Here is a 15,119-nt window from a genome sequence, read left to right on the forward strand (position 1 = left end):
CCTGCCTAGTTAATATTCTTATTAACGAATGAAAACTAACTACTAGAGAATATCAATGTAAAGCATGAAATTATATGTTTATCTTTATGATCAGCAAAATGTAGAGAAAAAGCATAATGCTTTTCTAATATATGGAAAAAAAAATATCCATTTTAATCAGATATGTGCAAAATAAATTAAATCCAGCAGATCTTGTCATCCCTTCACCATGTCAGTTTTCCCTACATATTGACATCTGCCTAGAATCCCCCAAAGATAAAAAGTAGTCTTGAGCGGGCAATGGTCAAGCCAGATCTGTCAAAATTGGATAACAAAACTTGATACCACTCAAATCGTACTTACAACTGGCTATGCGATGCTACTAAACCCTCCTTAATCTGCCGTCAGCTTCTTTACTCTGAAACTTCCCGCAATCTATTGACCCAAATTTAGTGAAGTTGGTAATAAGAGCATTAAATGTTTTTTCCAAAGTTACTCTAAATTCACTAGAGGCTTTCATTTCTGCTTTATTAATTTCAGCTATGCCATCTTTAACTGCAACAGTACCCACTGTAGCACCATCCAAGTAAGCTTTACATGCTACCAGAATATCATGTGCACGGATGTAAAAATGGCAAATGACAAAGTCTTCAAAATACTGCAAACAAAATCAATTGATTAGATTGTTTCAGGAAAGCCGATACATTTATTTTGCAGCCATGCAAATGCCAGTCTAATTAGTATTATGCTTGTGCATGAACAGAAATATCTTTGACCTTGATAAATGGGCATATTGTGTCAGCTACATTTCCAAAATAAAACAATAAGACTATATAAGCCAGTAAGAAGTTGAAGAGAAACATTAGCCAAAGGAGCGAAAGAAAACAAGAATTTCAATCAAAACGCTAATATGAACTTTAACAAAGAAAGAATCTCACTAATTTACAGATACATGAGTGCCATACCAAAGGCAAAGATACTTTAAGAGATTATACTGCAATTGTACCTTAGGTGGCCTTCGAAGAGTGTACATCATTGTCTTCAAGGATAAGATAAACACATCCTCATTGTACTTCCTGGATTCTTTATCTCCACTTTCACCAGCATAACTTGTTTCATACCCAGGCTCATTGAAAAAGGGTTTAGCATTGAGAATTAGAGCTTGAATAGAAACCAATACTTGAAGCATTGTTGATCTCCCTGGAATCCACATCTCAGTCTGTTTTCCACTCCAGGTCCCCAAAAGGCTAAGGCAAACTTTCCCACATTCATACAGATTTGGATTCAATCGAAGTCCACCAGAATAGTAGTACACCATCTAACAGCAAATGCTCACAATTAACCACCATGTATGGATATTCATAATACTACAAAGAGAAGACTGTCAAAAGGTATGTACCGGGGGTGCATTCGGATAGGTGGATGGAAAGAGACAGTCAAAGACAAAAAGTCCATCATGGTAAGGGGTACCAGCAGGTCCCACAATAACAGCCCTCAAAAGTTCCATCCGCGACTCATAAACTCTAACAGATATTGTATCTAGGAAATATACACAGAGGACAGTGAGGAAGAGGCTCAGTCATCTAAACAATCAAAGACTAGTGTAGAAGAGAAGGTTAAGATGTAATAAACAAAAACATATTCCAAAACTTGTTACTGAAAACAAACTTTGTTCTAACCTGGTAAGTCCTTCTCCAGAATTTTCCATTCCTCTTGAATTCTCTTTGCCCAACCCCTAGGGTCAGGGCGCTAACAGAAAGAGTGAACAAATTAAGTTAATTAGCCATATAAGTTCAATTCATACGGCAGAAAAAAAAAAAGACAGATTCAGTTAATCTGCTATTCAATTACCTGCTTGTCAGAGGATTCCATACGGCAATAGTGATGATCTGAGAAGTCTTCTACAGTGTCAAATTGTTTAAAATTCTTTAATATATGCAAGACCCCTTTTCTTTTGTTGTCAATTTCTTCTCCATTAGAACTACTTGCTGTAGTTGCTGCTGAACTATTGTTTTCAGAAAGACCAGAACCGGTTGCCTTCCTTTTTGTCTCAGCAATATCTAGAATAACTGATTTCCTCTTGCTCTCAGAAGGATCTGACATTGTTGAAGTGCTTGTACCAGGTGTGTTAAATCCAGAATTAGCAGGTTCCTTCAGCCAAGGAAGCGATGCTTCTACTCCAGCTGGAAGATCAACATTATCAAATTGAGATTGATAAGCCAAATAATCTTCTTCTTCATACAGGTACTCATCATCATCATCATAATAATAATAATAATAATCATCAGCACCACCACCATCATCATCAAAAGTCACATCATCGTCATCATGATATGACAAGTCAGAAAGGGAACCGTTAATATTATTCAAACTAATTGACCCAGAGGTGGAACTCTTCGGATGATCATTACTATCAACTGATCCTGCTACACTTGCATTAAGCCCACTATCCTGAGGAAAGACCAAGATGGATACCATACAACAGTCAATATATATATCTTGACATAGCATAAAACAAACTTCCAATTATATACCTGATGATGTTGCCAAGTAACATCGTCACCTACTTTTGTTTTACCCTTGGAAGATGTGTCAGCCTTTTCATCAACATCTCTTTCAACATCCATTGCATCAAATAGAACAGCCTACAAAACAAGATTGCTTTTTTAACACCAGAAATTAAAGATTAAGAAAAAAAAAGAAACCCCTTTGTTAAGAATTTCAGTCTCCACAATTAACTGATAATGCAGCAAAATAAAACACAAGTGATGTGTGAATCAAACAGAAAAATAATTTATCTTTCCCCATACCAATTCTCTAGCCAATACAAACTTACATCCACATTTAAAACTATAAACAAACAAACAATTCAGTTCAATAAAAAAAAACGAAAAAATCGTTTATTATTATAAATTAAAAAAAAAAAAACAAAGAAAAAAAAAAGTGGCGATCAGAAGTAATAGTATAAGACATGATCAAACCTCTTTTTGATTGAGATTGTTGGAGATCGATACTTGATCGTCAATATCAATATTCATTAAATCAAGTTTAAAAATCAAAATCAAAATCACAATCAACAGTTTTTGTTATCTGCTTTTGAATTTTAAGAGAGAAAAAGATTGACTGTACAGAGAGTGTGGCCTTTTTTTGTTTTTTGGGGTTCTAGTGAGAGAGAGAGAGAGGAAGAGTTTTAATTCGCGCCTTATCAGGGAAAAAAGGAAAAACGATAAGCATTTACTCAGTGCGGTCAATTCTATTTGAGGTCAAATGCTAGTTTTTGTAAACGAATATGATTCGTTGGATTTCAATTCTGTAGGGTTTGGTTTTTGATTATTAATGTCTCAGTTTAAATTTGTCGCTAATTCTGATGAGTTTGAGAACGATGGAAACTCTATCTAATGCAAAAAAAAAAAAAAAAAAATTAGGGTACATGAAGGGATGGGGAAATTTTTGTACGAAAGTATTAAATATTTTATTTTTTTAATATATTTTAAGTATATATTTATATTATTATTATTATTTATATAATTTATTTATATATTGTACGAACTATTATTAAATTATAATTTTATAAATAATATTATATTTAATAATATATTATAGAATTTCTAAATATATTAAATTTATCTTAAAAAATTAATTGTTCAAATTTAATTAAAATAAAAATATATATATTTTAATAATTTGTTATGATTATAAAATATCTAATCGAATGCTAAATTATTTAAAAATATTTATTTTATTAGAAAAATATATTTTTATTAATATTTACATTGTATAAAATAAATAAAAAATACTAAATATATTTAAAAATATTAAAATATTAAAAAAACATATTACTCCTTCATAAAAATATCCTTTAAATATAAAAGTACTAAATTATAATATAATTTTTTGAAGTTGATCTAGAAAATTATATAAATTAGGTTAAAGTATCTTCTTCTCTCTAGATCGTGTAAAAATCTTTTCTAAAATATACAGGTTTTTTTTTATTTTTTCTTAGTTAGAATTAGAAAAATTCCTAGTTGTACTCTAATTATTTCTCCTAAAATCTCCTAGTTATTGTATGATTTTTTTTTCCCCAAATGATAAGTTTTAACAAAAAGTTTTATAATGTTAAAAGTTTTAGAAGAGGTTTAGTGAAAATTCAATTTTCGCAAGAACTAGTAAAAGGATTTTTAATTTTAGAATTTTATTTTATGTTATTCGCTTCTTCGTATGTTGCACGACATTTATTATTATAAAAAAATATTTATTTTTTTTCTTAAATTATTTTTTGATGCAAATAAGCCATCGAAATTTTCGGAACTTATAATTCAAGCTCCTCATTAATAAAGAAACCAAGTGCTATTAGATGTTGAGTCAAGTCTTGATTTCGGGCAACTCAACTTAAGTCTTTTTTTTTTCAAATTCGATCACTGAATTTCGAAATTCTCTATCTCTCTCTTTTCTTTCTTTTCTTTTCTGTTTGAAAATTTACAAAGTAATATAATTCAGTTGTAATCTCAACCAAATATTAAGTTGTCTAACCCAATCAGATAAAAATCTAAATTAGGAAAATGAAATTTACGTTGTCGAATAATAAAGAAATAAAAATACAAAAGTAAACCTAACCTATAAAGAAATTTATCTTGGTGCATTTTTTTCTCTCTTATTATTATTGTTATCTGTAAGTCAAAACCAACCAAGATTTATAAAATCATTGAAAAGCCCATTGGGTGTTTTTCTACTACTATAGGTATAGTGGTGATGTTTGTTTTACGATTTGGAAAATGGTGCAGATGACTTGTAGAGTACATGTTTCAACTCTGACTTTCATTTTCTTTAATTTATTTTTCGTTTGGTTTGTTTATTTCTCTGTCCTTCAATCAGGTAAGTTTATTTTCCTAATAAAGTTATAGGGATAAATAAAGTACGGTTAGATATTTATATATTCGACTAAAAATTAAGTGATAAAGTTATATTTAATTTATTTATTCGAATGGTTAATGAAAAAAAAATTATATATAAAATTATAAAGTAAAAAAATAATCAGGGTAATATGAAGAAAATAGAGTGGTATCTTTTCTATTCTGGCTAATTCCTTTTCCTTTTAAACTTTTGATTTTTGTTTAAGAAGTATGAAATAAAATCCTATTATTTGGGCCGGGCTTACTCCCGAACACAGACATAATAAAGAAAAGTTCCGAGCCTATTTTTGTTCAGCCCGCCTTCCCAACCCAAGCAGAGAAAATTTCCATTCCCAAATCAATGGCGCCAACTTCTGGCGCCAAATCCTGCCGCCATGATTCCCCGCGCGCCACCTACTTCCCCTCTGTTTATAACCCAAACCAAAATAGCAACAACACATCAACCTACTAATCAAAGGATATAGATCCCAACTCTCTCTCTCACCATCTGCTTGTTACAATTCCCCAAAGGAACCAAAAATCATGGTAGTCCCTTTAGGTCCCGGGAAGTTCTATGGCAGTAGCCTCCCACGTCCTCGAATCTACACCGACGTTAAGTTCAACTCAGATCGGGTAGACCCACCTGTGCCTGTCACGGACCCATTTCTTTCTTGGGCTCAGGAGGCTCATTGGTCAATGGGTGGTCATAGCTTCCAGCGTCTCCGTCTGCAGGGCAGAATCGAAGGCAGCGTTAACAAACTCCGGAAGTTCCGAGAAAAAGAAGCAAAATTGCAAGCAAGAAATAGTCCCGCTTCGAATAAGAAGAACGATAATGGAAAAAGAGTCGGGTCCGCATCGCCACCCCCGGCTCCTAAGGTGATAAAGAGAAGGAGATTTATGGATTTGATGGATGAGGAGAGTGAAGAAGAAGAAGAGGAGGAGATTGTGGAGAAGGTGAAAAAGAAGAAGTCAGTAAGGAAGTTAGTTGGGGATTTTGAAAAGGTGGCAACGGAGAGTGTGGAGAATAAGGGGAAGGCCAGTGGTGGTATTGATGATGCGGTGATGAAGGTTGTTGAGGAAGTGAATAGGGAGAATTCCGTTGGGAAGAAATTGAGGAGGGGAAAAAAAGGGAAAAGTAATAAGGAGAATGGATCTAGTCCTGTTAATGGAGTCAGGACTTCACCAAGATTGGCTAAGCAAAGGTCAAGTCATTAGATCTTTGAATTATATGTCGATTGTGTGACATTTGATGTGTGTCAGTGTTCATCTTGGCAAAGCCATTAAGTTAAGTGTAGGGCTTTTCTTTTGTTTTGTTTTCTTTTTCTTTAATATCAGGAGTGCAAGGGTTTCATTTCTCTTGAATGTATATTTCCTAGTTTATTAAGAATCTTTACTTAAACTCATATGGTGTTGTTTGGTTTTATCCTTTGTTTGCTTGTCTCCTATTTCTCCTATTAATCCAACTAGCTCAGGCTTCCAGTGCATGTCTTCTCCAAGTTTGCATTGCAATTTCTCTTTGAAAAATATATGATCCTTACTGTGCTGTGTTCTTTTTCTGGCTGTATAAAGAAATGAGTAACTTTCAATAGCTCAAGCAAATCATGGAATCACTCCCTACTCTTATAAGAAGTTTAAAGCATCCCAGGAATATTTATCACTGCTACAATTGATTACAGGCAAACAGAATCTCTAATCTAACCTGCACCACCTCTTGAGCCACACTTCTCTTATAGCAAGATCTTAAGAACAGATTTTTGCAGCAGCATTGTCTATCATCTCTGCTGCAATATACCTATACTTGCCTAATATGATATGAATACATAATTTTGTATAGAAATGAAAAGAATATGGTACAAAATGATGACCTGCATCTCTTTGTTAAGTAATCTCGAACCACAAATGATAAACCAACTTCGTTAGAAGAATTAAATACTCACTCTCTCCGCAAGCATAAATCTTTAAAATATTGATTTGGTCGAGGATCCCCCTGAATTCTAGCCAATTTGCATGATTGTTCAGTTAAAAACCTGTATGTCGATGGCCTTTCCCATGGCACAATCCCAAAATCATCATTAAATTCTTCCATTTCCTCAACAAACAATTGCCACACCAATGCGCCTGCCCCAGCTCGTTTTCTCTTTGCAGATTTATAGATGACGTCCAAAACAGTTTTGTAAAACCGATCTCGGTGATCTGGCCGAAAGTCCTTGTTCAGGTTAGAGAATCCATATTCAGTGAAAAAGACTGGCTTATTTAGCTCATAGTGGCCATCTTCTATGTGAGATTGCATCCACTTATACACAAATGTTAGTTTCTCTTCAAGTCCTTGATTTTGGATCCTAGAAAACAAATTATCAATTCAATTTAAGATAAGATGTACAAGCAAGAAAAGATAAGGGGATAAACAGCCATATTGATAATAAGTCATCAAGGGAACTGGGATGTTCTTTTCTTAACAGCAGATTAAAAAAATTTAAAAAAATTAACAGTTACAAGGAAATATTCATGGCGAGCTTTTTTTATTCAACAGAGTAATGCAATATCTTACCAATGATCAGGGTATATATGAACAGAGGCAAAATCAATGTCCGGGACCTTGGAGTTGCGAATAAAATCAGATCCAAGGTTTGATGCCCATTCTTCTGGATTTACAGTTAATCTCTTGGGGTTTTTAGGGCCATAAAACCCTTCCAGACCCACTGTCAGTAGATGGTTGTTGTCAATTGATTTAACGAAAGCTGACATTTCTTCTATCCATTCCTACAATTCCAGTTCATAAACTTAGCATATGCACAGAGATCAATCAATAAACAGGAATGTGCACACATGATAGATTTCAGGTAGAGGTCAAAATTGGCAAAATAGTAGCAACTTTTAAAACATGATTCCAGGAGCTCCTAAACCTAGTTAGGGTCAGAGTAATATAAATCCTCTGGAAAATATTCTATTGTATTAGAATTCATTTGAAATCAGGCCCTTCTATATTTGATGCTCACAAAATTATGGCAGTGCAAGGAGTTTACGACTTACTTGAAGAGTGTCCCCTGAAGGATCGGTTATGCAACGGGGTTCATTCATCAGCTCCCACGCGAAGATGGTTGGATCATTCATATACACGATCCCCGTGATGGTGTTCTTTCTTGTCAGTATAGTCTGAAATAAGGACTTAAATTAGATATTTTACATAATAAAATAGACAACCACATACCTCGACAGGAGGCATGAATAGCTTATGTCATGAACCAAAAAACTGAATAAGACTTGTAGCTCTTTAACATGCAAAAGAAACCCAATACCACAAAAGAATCTAGCTAAAAGACCTTGATGAGAACAAAATTCTCCTTGTCAATAAAACAGGAAGACGAGGTTCAGCTGTTTCAGTGATATGATATGTCATTTGAGTGCCATTTCAGTCCTACTTTGAATTTATTTAATAGCAAAGTAACATCCAATAAAATCCCTCTGAAGCTAGATGACCCTTTACCTTTACATAGTTCTTAAAATATCTTTTGATGGTTGGATCAAAGAAGAAAGAATCATTTGAAGAGCTCAACCCAATGCCTTCTTCCCATGCCCACTTCACATATTGTGTCTTCCCACCATATGCTTTTAAGTTATTGACCAAACTTAGAAGCAGCCTGACTCCGTGTCGTCCTGCTTCTGCAATGACATAATCCAAGGCCTGCCACAATTCGAGTCATTAATATATAGAATGCAAATGGGAAAAATGCCATTATGATTCTTATGATAGAGGAAAAAGTGCAACTACTAACGAGAATTCCACTATTTGGACCATTTCAATAAGGTAGTAATGAAGACAGCTCGAACTATCAATGGCCCTCGATATAAATACTTAATAGAGGAAGGTTCTAGTATAAAAGAATAAAGCTTTGTCTCAGCAAAAATCATGTCATTGAAACGTTGAGGTGCACAACCTCTTACTGCAAATACACTGTACAGTCATCACATTGAATGTTAAGGCATGCAATATGGAGAAAAGTTACTAAATGAAAATAGTCAGTATATAAAATTTAAGTTTGTTCTGCTTCAATACATATAAAAACAAGGAAATAGTAGAAAATATTAGTTTGCATCATTAAAATACTCAGAATGCTTCTTTATCTGCTTTTTATTGTGATTTGCTCATTAACAACTCAAAACAGCCATATAACATTCGATTAGAAAGGCTTAAAGGACATATAATTAGTTGCAAACAAATGTGCAAGCACTAAATATGTACTCATAGTCATTTGCTATGAATACATTCATTTTAGTGCTATGCTTCTGTATCCATTTGTGACCTTTGTACAGAGGTGACCTTATTTATTTTTTTAACAGAAAAGTAAAATTCACTAGTGCCAATTCTTAAGTACGAAAGGCATCTTAAATAAAGAAAAAAAAGAATAAACAAATTAAGCAATTCATAAAAATAGATACGAAAATGAGAACATCAAACATACAAAATCAGGACTTACTGCTGAAATTAAGTTCTTAGAACCAAACCAAACCAAAAACTTTTGTAGGTTAACTTTCTACTCAAACAAGCTGGTAATTAACAACAGAAAAATTAAGAAACAAGTATAACGATATGCACTTGTCTATCTTACCTGAAAGACCCCCTCATCAAATTTACCAGGGGAAACCTGGAGAGCATTATAGTCACCATCATTAAAAGCCCATGTTCGACAAACAGTTAGGCCCATCTTTGCACCAGCTTGCAGCATTGCACTAACCCTAGGTTTCCTATCGTCTTCAGCAGAATGGTCCATTAACCAAAAAGAATTCCACCCATTTATGTAAAAAGGTCGACCTTCCACCATAAACTGAGTCCCATTTCTGGTCACAAAAGCTAACTCTGGTCCTTGATGATAACTAAGCTTGAAATCTCCAAAAGACATGTAAAGGAATGCCACACAAGAAGCAAACCCAAGAATTGGATAAAAGAGCCCATTTGCAGCCACCATTTTTTTGTACATACGGTATAAAGATCTGAAAAATGGCAAAAATAACACAAATTGAACAAAATTGCAATAAAATTTTTGGATACCCTGTCGGCTCTATCGTAAATCCGCCAATAATTATGAATACCCAGATACAAAGATGAGATGTTTAGCAACTTATAATCAAGAAGTGCATGTAACAGGCAATCTTAAAGAATACCCAGATCCCTATTTGAGAATGATAACTCAGAAATGAGTTCGAAAGCATTCAAACCTCAAGAAATGAGGTTCAGACAGACAACATAAAATTAGAGAGAGAGAGGGGTTTGATGTTAGAAAGTTGTTGTCTTTTGCTATATGAATTTAAGGATTTTATATGGTGAAAAACTGAAAGAAAGAAGAAAGAACTTGTGCAAGAAGGTTCAAACAATATGAAGACCAAGATGACACCTAACATGTCACCAACACTGATGACTGAAGAAGGGTGGTGGTGGTGGTGGTGATGGTGGTGGTGGTTGTGAGGTGGAATGTTGGTATCAACCTGATTGGTGAATAAACAGATCTAAGCATCTGAAATTTTTCTTTTCAATGTTCCTTCTTTTTTAATATTTCTACAGAGACCAAGTTTCCAACCTTCTTCAACACTTATGGCCCCATATCTGATTGCTATCTTTCAAACTTCCCTACCAACTGTAGTTTAAAGAATATGGAAAAAGAAAATCTTTAAAAAAAATAGAAGGAAAAGATCTCAGGCCTCATGAGCATGTGCTCATCTGTTTATGGATCTGATTCTAAACCAGTATTGTAATCCTTTTTTTAGCAGCTCTTTTTGGTAAATAAAAAGTTGCACATTTAGCATTGTTTGTTAATTATAGCAGATTCAAGCTCTTACAAGTTAGATAACTGCTCCCATGTGAATAGCCAGACAATTTTGCCACCGCTACTCTCCCCTTATACTCACTTTATCATATGGTTTTTTCACATTTTACCTCTTTTCTTTTTCTTTCTTTTACCTTTATATATTTATATATTTGAAAAACCAAAAGAAAAGAAACAGCCCAATTCATAATATTTTATCTATTTTTCTGTTCTTTCAACATAGAAGATATTAATATGATCTTTACCTATAATTTCTAATTTTTCTTATAATAATGACCTTTACCTATAATGGTTGAAGCTTTAGCCTCAATCATTCAGCAGATAGACTAATTAATTTAGGAGTTAGGCTCTCTTTAACAATAAAATATATTCAAAATTTTTAATGTTGATGTCAGATATTAAAAATATAGTGAATTTTAAAGTGTTGTAATTTATAATAATATAATTTTTTTAAATTTTATTTATGTATAGTCAAATTTACATAAAATATTATAATATATAAGATTTATATAGATTTTACATGCTAAAATATTTTTATATAAATTTTATAATATTTATTTAATAACCACAAAAATATTAAAAGTAATTATAGATTACGGCATTTTATAATTTATTTAAAATTACATATTTAACTTTTTTAACTCATCGATTTATTTTATTTTAATAAACTTTTTATCATAAATAAATTTCTGAAAAAGTATTTTATTTGCGAAAACAGTTTCTAAAATTCTAAAATAAGTAAATATCAAATTTTGCAAATCCAGAGTCTCAAACAGGCCTAAATTATAGTTGAAACCAAAAGGATTGAAGTGGTCTTGACCAAATTTCATATCAGAAGGATCCACTTAACCTAAATAGTCTATTTTTGACAACATTATTTCTACTAATTAACTCAATCTTATGTTATAGCTCATTTTTATGTTGCATTCTCATATTCAAAGGCTTCTATTATTTCTTTCTCATGGGAAAGGAAAGTTTGATGTTTAAGTATTACTCTTCCAACGTTGGATGGTTTGTGTATTAGTCTAAATTGATAGTTAGTACAATTTATTAGTTTTAAAATTTGTTATAAATTCATATGAAGAAGTATGTTAATATTAAATAAACACTCGACGCTTAATTTAAATAAAAAGTGCATTTATTCTTATTATTTACTATAGCATAGGTGATTGTTTATCCCATAATTTGAAAAGAGAAAAAACAAAGAAAAAAAGACTATTGAGCAATTGATAATAATGGAGGATTAAGGTTATAATTCTTTGCTTAATCTTTATCTCCATTCAATTAAAAGAAAATTATTATCAGAACTCAACTTTTGGACCCTTTTATCTTTAGCCTTGACTGGATTCATGCAAGCACAAGTCAGAAAACTTAATAATCTTGATTAATAGTTAATTAATATGCTAATTAGGGTATTCCATGGATTATTGGCTCTACAAAATTTAAAGTTTCCTTGCTCACTTGTAATTTGTCTGCATACCTATTTTGGCAAGACAGGCGAACCATGTCGGCAACCTCTGTCTAACTGTATAATTCAAACTGTTGAACAGTGTAATTCTTTTATAATTTTTTCCAATATCAAATTGATTACGATATAGATATAGATCTCGATTATGTAAGCTTAATTCTTTAAAATTAAGACAACATCACCATCCGGATTACAATAATTCAATAAGTAAATCCATTTTTTAATATATGATTACTTAACTACTATATAATCACGTACAATTTTATATTTATTCAACAAGCGACAAATATTATTTTCTATTACATACGTATATTTTGAAGAATGTAGGGTTGTTTAAGCTGTAATTGATGGGTTGCCATTATCATTATATTTTGGCAGGGAAGGGGGGGAAATGGGGCTATTATTGTTCTATCATCAACAGCATTATATATGAATGGGGCACAGGAGGAGGAGGAGTCTTTATCAAGTAGAGAGACAAAGGGAAATGCTTCGTTGCTCATTGGTGAAGTTTCAGTTCTAAACCAATTTTTGAATGATTCTTTTCTTTATCTTTATCTTTATCTTTATCATTATCATCAATCTTCTTCTTCTTCTTCTTCTTCTTCTTCTCCTTCTTCTTTTGTTGGCATGTACCATAATCATATACAAAGCTTAATGATGAGTTGCCAACAGACAATGATGTTAAGCTTTACACAAAAATTATTATAAAAAAAAAAAATTAATTATTTTTATTAAAAGGTTTCATTATTGATTTAATAAGTTAAATGAATAGGGGTATATATACTACTCATTGTGCAATAAGAACGTCATCATATATATATATATATATATATATATATATACTTCTCAAGAAGAGTTTTTTTTTGCTGTCTTCCCTTCTCATCCCCATTAATTAACTGAGATATTCTATTTTATTGAGGATAGTCCAAAGTGGACCGGTGTGTTCCACTGCCGACATCTATCAATCAAGATTAGAAAAAAAAAGGGAAAGGAAAAGGACCATGTATAATTTGATTGGGTTATTTTGTTAGATATATATTCAGAAGATTTGACTAGAAAACCTTATAAAACAAACAGAAACAGGAAACTGTAAAAATACTTTAAAGCAAAACATAAACATTGAATGATTTGAACAAAGCAGTGGTCCAAGGTTGATTAATTTAGTTAATTGGAAGACATTTTTGCATGATTCCTGAAATTTAGCGGCGCAATCTGTGGAGGGTCAAGAAGGACCACTTAATGTGTATGCCTAGCTTGGAGTTAAGACTTGGCGTCCCAAATATTCATGGGTAGAGTTTTGGCCTCACTACTCACTACACTACACATTTTACTAATGGCGTAAATTGTTTATATCTATTTATTAAGTATAATACCATATTCCAGCCACAAATTTGATTGTTTCTTTCTTTTAACTTTTACTTTCTGTGAATAATGTAAACCCCTTGTGTAGGTATAGAGTATAGATAAGAAGCAGGCCATGCCCCATCCCCGCGACATTGCCAGGTTCTTGTTTTGTCACCATTCTCCCCCACTTGGTCTAGGCTTCGAATTGAGGTTGAGATGCACCCGCCTTCATCAGATATTAAATGCATTTTGCATTAGTAATTTCACACTCAGTAATCTGAGTGTTTAGAAAATGCAGAGATGATTATATTAAGTGTATGGTTGATTACTATACAATGCTAAAAAAAGAAAAAAAAAATATATATATATATATATATTAAAAAAAATTCAATATCACAATTGCATTATGTATGGTTGCATTATAGTATTTTCTTTTTCAGAGCTGTTCAAATATTCGTCTAGCCTAATCGAGTTTATCTTAAAAAATTTGGATTAGACATGAATATGTTTTTAGAATTTATATGAATTAAAAAAAAAAATTCTTTCTTTTTAAAAAATCCGACAAATCATATTAAAAATTAAAAAAATTGATATATTTGTCAAACTAAGCTAGACTATGCATCACTTTAAAAGTTCGAGTTCGACTAAGTTCGGTTTGATTTGAGCCGGTCGAACAATTGGCAGGGTTAAATGGTAATGTGTAATGTAGAGAACATTTTTACTTGGGAAATAATAAAAGAATCCAAGAACCAAAAAGGATTGATGCTACCCAAAAGAAGCCACCGACAGTAGACAGAATACTTGATATGAGAGCCACCAAAAGAAATTTAAAGTCTTCTGTTTTACACGTCTTCTAAATGCACTTACTAAGAAATGACTGTCCTCTTTCATGTATTTAATTTTATGGTGTTAATTCACTAATTAGCAATGAATAAGATAGTTTTTATACATTAGTAATTCCTAAATCTTCAAACCATGTTATATCCTCCCCCCCTTATCACATGTAAGCCAAACTTTTTTTTCTTAAATATTTACTAATTTATGGAAAACGATGGATGAAGACGTTGAAATTCAATCCGTCAACCGGTAGGACAGTTGTAGACTTCTTTTATCTAGCAATTTAGAATAATTTAAATATATCGAGTAAAATATTATGTATATATAAAGTTCGAACTCAAAATCTTAATTAGACCAGAAATAATACTGATGAGTTATATTGAACCTTATTATAAAGTGTGAGATTACCCATAAGACCACGATTCAAGCCTTTAGTTCTTTTTTTCTTTTTTCTTTTTGAGAATTTATTGATGACTAGAAGACAGCAATCTTACATAATTTGAAATGATATTATCAATATCAAAAGGAACTTCCTCAACCCAAATGAAATTCTAAATAAGTCTCATGAACAAGATAAGCTAAAGAATGAGCAATGTCATTTTAATTATTTCTCTTATGTTGAATGAGATGATCAATGCTTGCATTAATAATTTGGTAAGGTTCATAATAGAATTACACTATATTATAAGAATTAGAATTGAAATAAAATTTTTAATACTCTGCATTTTTAATTTTGTGTGTTTGATTAAAAAAATAAAAACAAATGATTTTAGGTATTCCTGC

At 32.1% G+C, this 15,119-nt stretch overlaps 3 protein-coding genes across 5 annotated transcripts; 1 reads left to right on the top strand and 2 right to left on the bottom strand.

Moving 5' to 3' along the window:
* Positions 1–101: 101 nt before the first annotated feature.
* LOC8262059 (putative ubiquitin-conjugating enzyme E2 38) lies at positions 102–3,280 on the bottom strand. 3 transcript variants are annotated; one of them, XM_048376293.1, is made up of 8 exons: positions 2,961–3,276; positions 2,514–2,624; positions 2,334–2,430; positions 1,831–2,162; positions 1,659–1,728; positions 1,379–1,518; positions 986–1,297; positions 102–637 (listed from the first exon to the last, which is right to left on the bottom strand). In XM_048376293.1, the coding sequence occupies exons 1-8, from the start codon at positions 3,015–3,017 to the stop codon at positions 362–364; spliced, it is 1,395 nt and encodes a 464-aa protein (XP_048232250.1). In that variant the 5' UTR covers positions 3,018–3,276; the 3' UTR covers positions 102–361. The 3 variants fall into 3 exon arrangements, with proteins under 3 accessions (XP_048232250.1, XP_015573909.1, XP_002517911.1); XM_015718423.3 differs by having other exon boundaries at positions 1,831–2,430; positions 2,547–2,624; positions 2,961–3,280; XM_002517865.4 differs by having other exon boundaries at positions 1,831–2,430; positions 2,961–3,278.
* Positions 3,281–5,181: 1,901 nt separating this feature from the next.
* Positions 5,182–6,271, top strand: LOC8262058. The gene is made up of 2 exons (XM_015718520.3): positions 5,182–5,676; positions 5,719–6,271. Exons 1-2 carry the CDS (start codon positions 5,412–5,414, stop codon positions 6,081–6,083), a joined length of 630 nt encoding a protein of 209 aa, XP_015574006.1. The 5' UTR covers positions 5,182–5,411; the 3' UTR covers positions 6,084–6,271.
* Positions 6,272–6,467: 196 nt separating this feature from the next.
* Positions 6,468–10,696, bottom strand: LOC8262057 (mannan endo-1,4-beta-mannosidase 2). Its single transcript, XM_002517863.4, has 5 exons — positions 9,476–10,696; positions 8,353–8,550; positions 7,899–8,021; positions 7,417–7,628; positions 6,468–7,207 (listed from the first exon to the last, which is right to left on the bottom strand). The coding sequence occupies exons 1-5, from the start codon at positions 9,842–9,844 to the stop codon at positions 6,802–6,804; spliced, it is 1,308 nt and encodes a 435-aa protein (XP_002517909.2). The 5' UTR covers positions 9,845–10,696; the 3' UTR covers positions 6,468–6,801.
* Between the last annotated feature and the right edge of the window lie 4,423 nt (positions 10,697–15,119).

Source organism: Ricinus communis, chromosome 7 (assembly GCF_019578655.1).
Source record: "Ricinus communis isolate WT05 ecotype wild-type chromosome 7, ASM1957865v1, whole genome shotgun sequence".
Classification (NCBI taxonomy): Eukaryota; Viridiplantae; Streptophyta; class Magnoliopsida; order Malpighiales; family Euphorbiaceae; genus Ricinus; species Ricinus communis.

What these genes read in the sequence shown, in the direction of transcription:
- LOC8262059 (XM_002517865.4), bottom strand. Translation starts at nt 3,017, where the DNA reads ATGAATATTGATATTGACGATCAAGTATCGATCTCCAACAATCTCAAT. An exon ending in TCTGGAGAAGGACTTACCAG is followed by an intron (nt 1,519 to 1,658) that starts GTTAGAACAAAG and finishes TATATTTCCTAG; the next exon opens with ATACAATATCTGTTAGAGTT. An exon ending in CCTATCCGAATGCACCCCCG is followed by an intron (nt 1,298 to 1,378) that starts GTACATACCTTT and finishes ATTTGCTGTTAG; the next exon opens with ATGGTGTACTACTATTCTGG.
- LOC8262058 (XM_015718520.3), top strand. Translation starts at nt 5,412, where the DNA reads ATGGTAGTCCCTTTAGGTCCCGGGAAGTTCTATGGCAGTAGCCTCCCA. An exon ending in ATTGCAAGCAAGAAATAGTC is followed by an intron (nt 5,677 to 5,718) that starts CCGCTTCGAATA and finishes AAAGAGTCGGGT; the next exon opens with CCGCATCGCCACCCCCGGCT.
- LOC8262057 (XM_002517863.4), bottom strand. Translation starts at nt 9,844, where the DNA reads ATGTACAAAAAAATGGTGGCTGCAAATGGGCTCTTTTATCCAATTCTT. An exon ending in TTGATGAGGGGGTCTTTCAG is followed by an intron (nt 8,551 to 9,475) that starts GTAAGATAGACA and finishes GAATTGTGGCAG; the next exon opens with GCCTTGGATTATGTCATTGC. An exon ending in ATTTTAAGAACTATGTAAAG is followed by an intron (nt 8,022 to 8,352) that starts GTAAAGGGTCAT and finishes TCCTTATTTCAG; the next exon opens with ACTATACTGACAAGAAAGAA.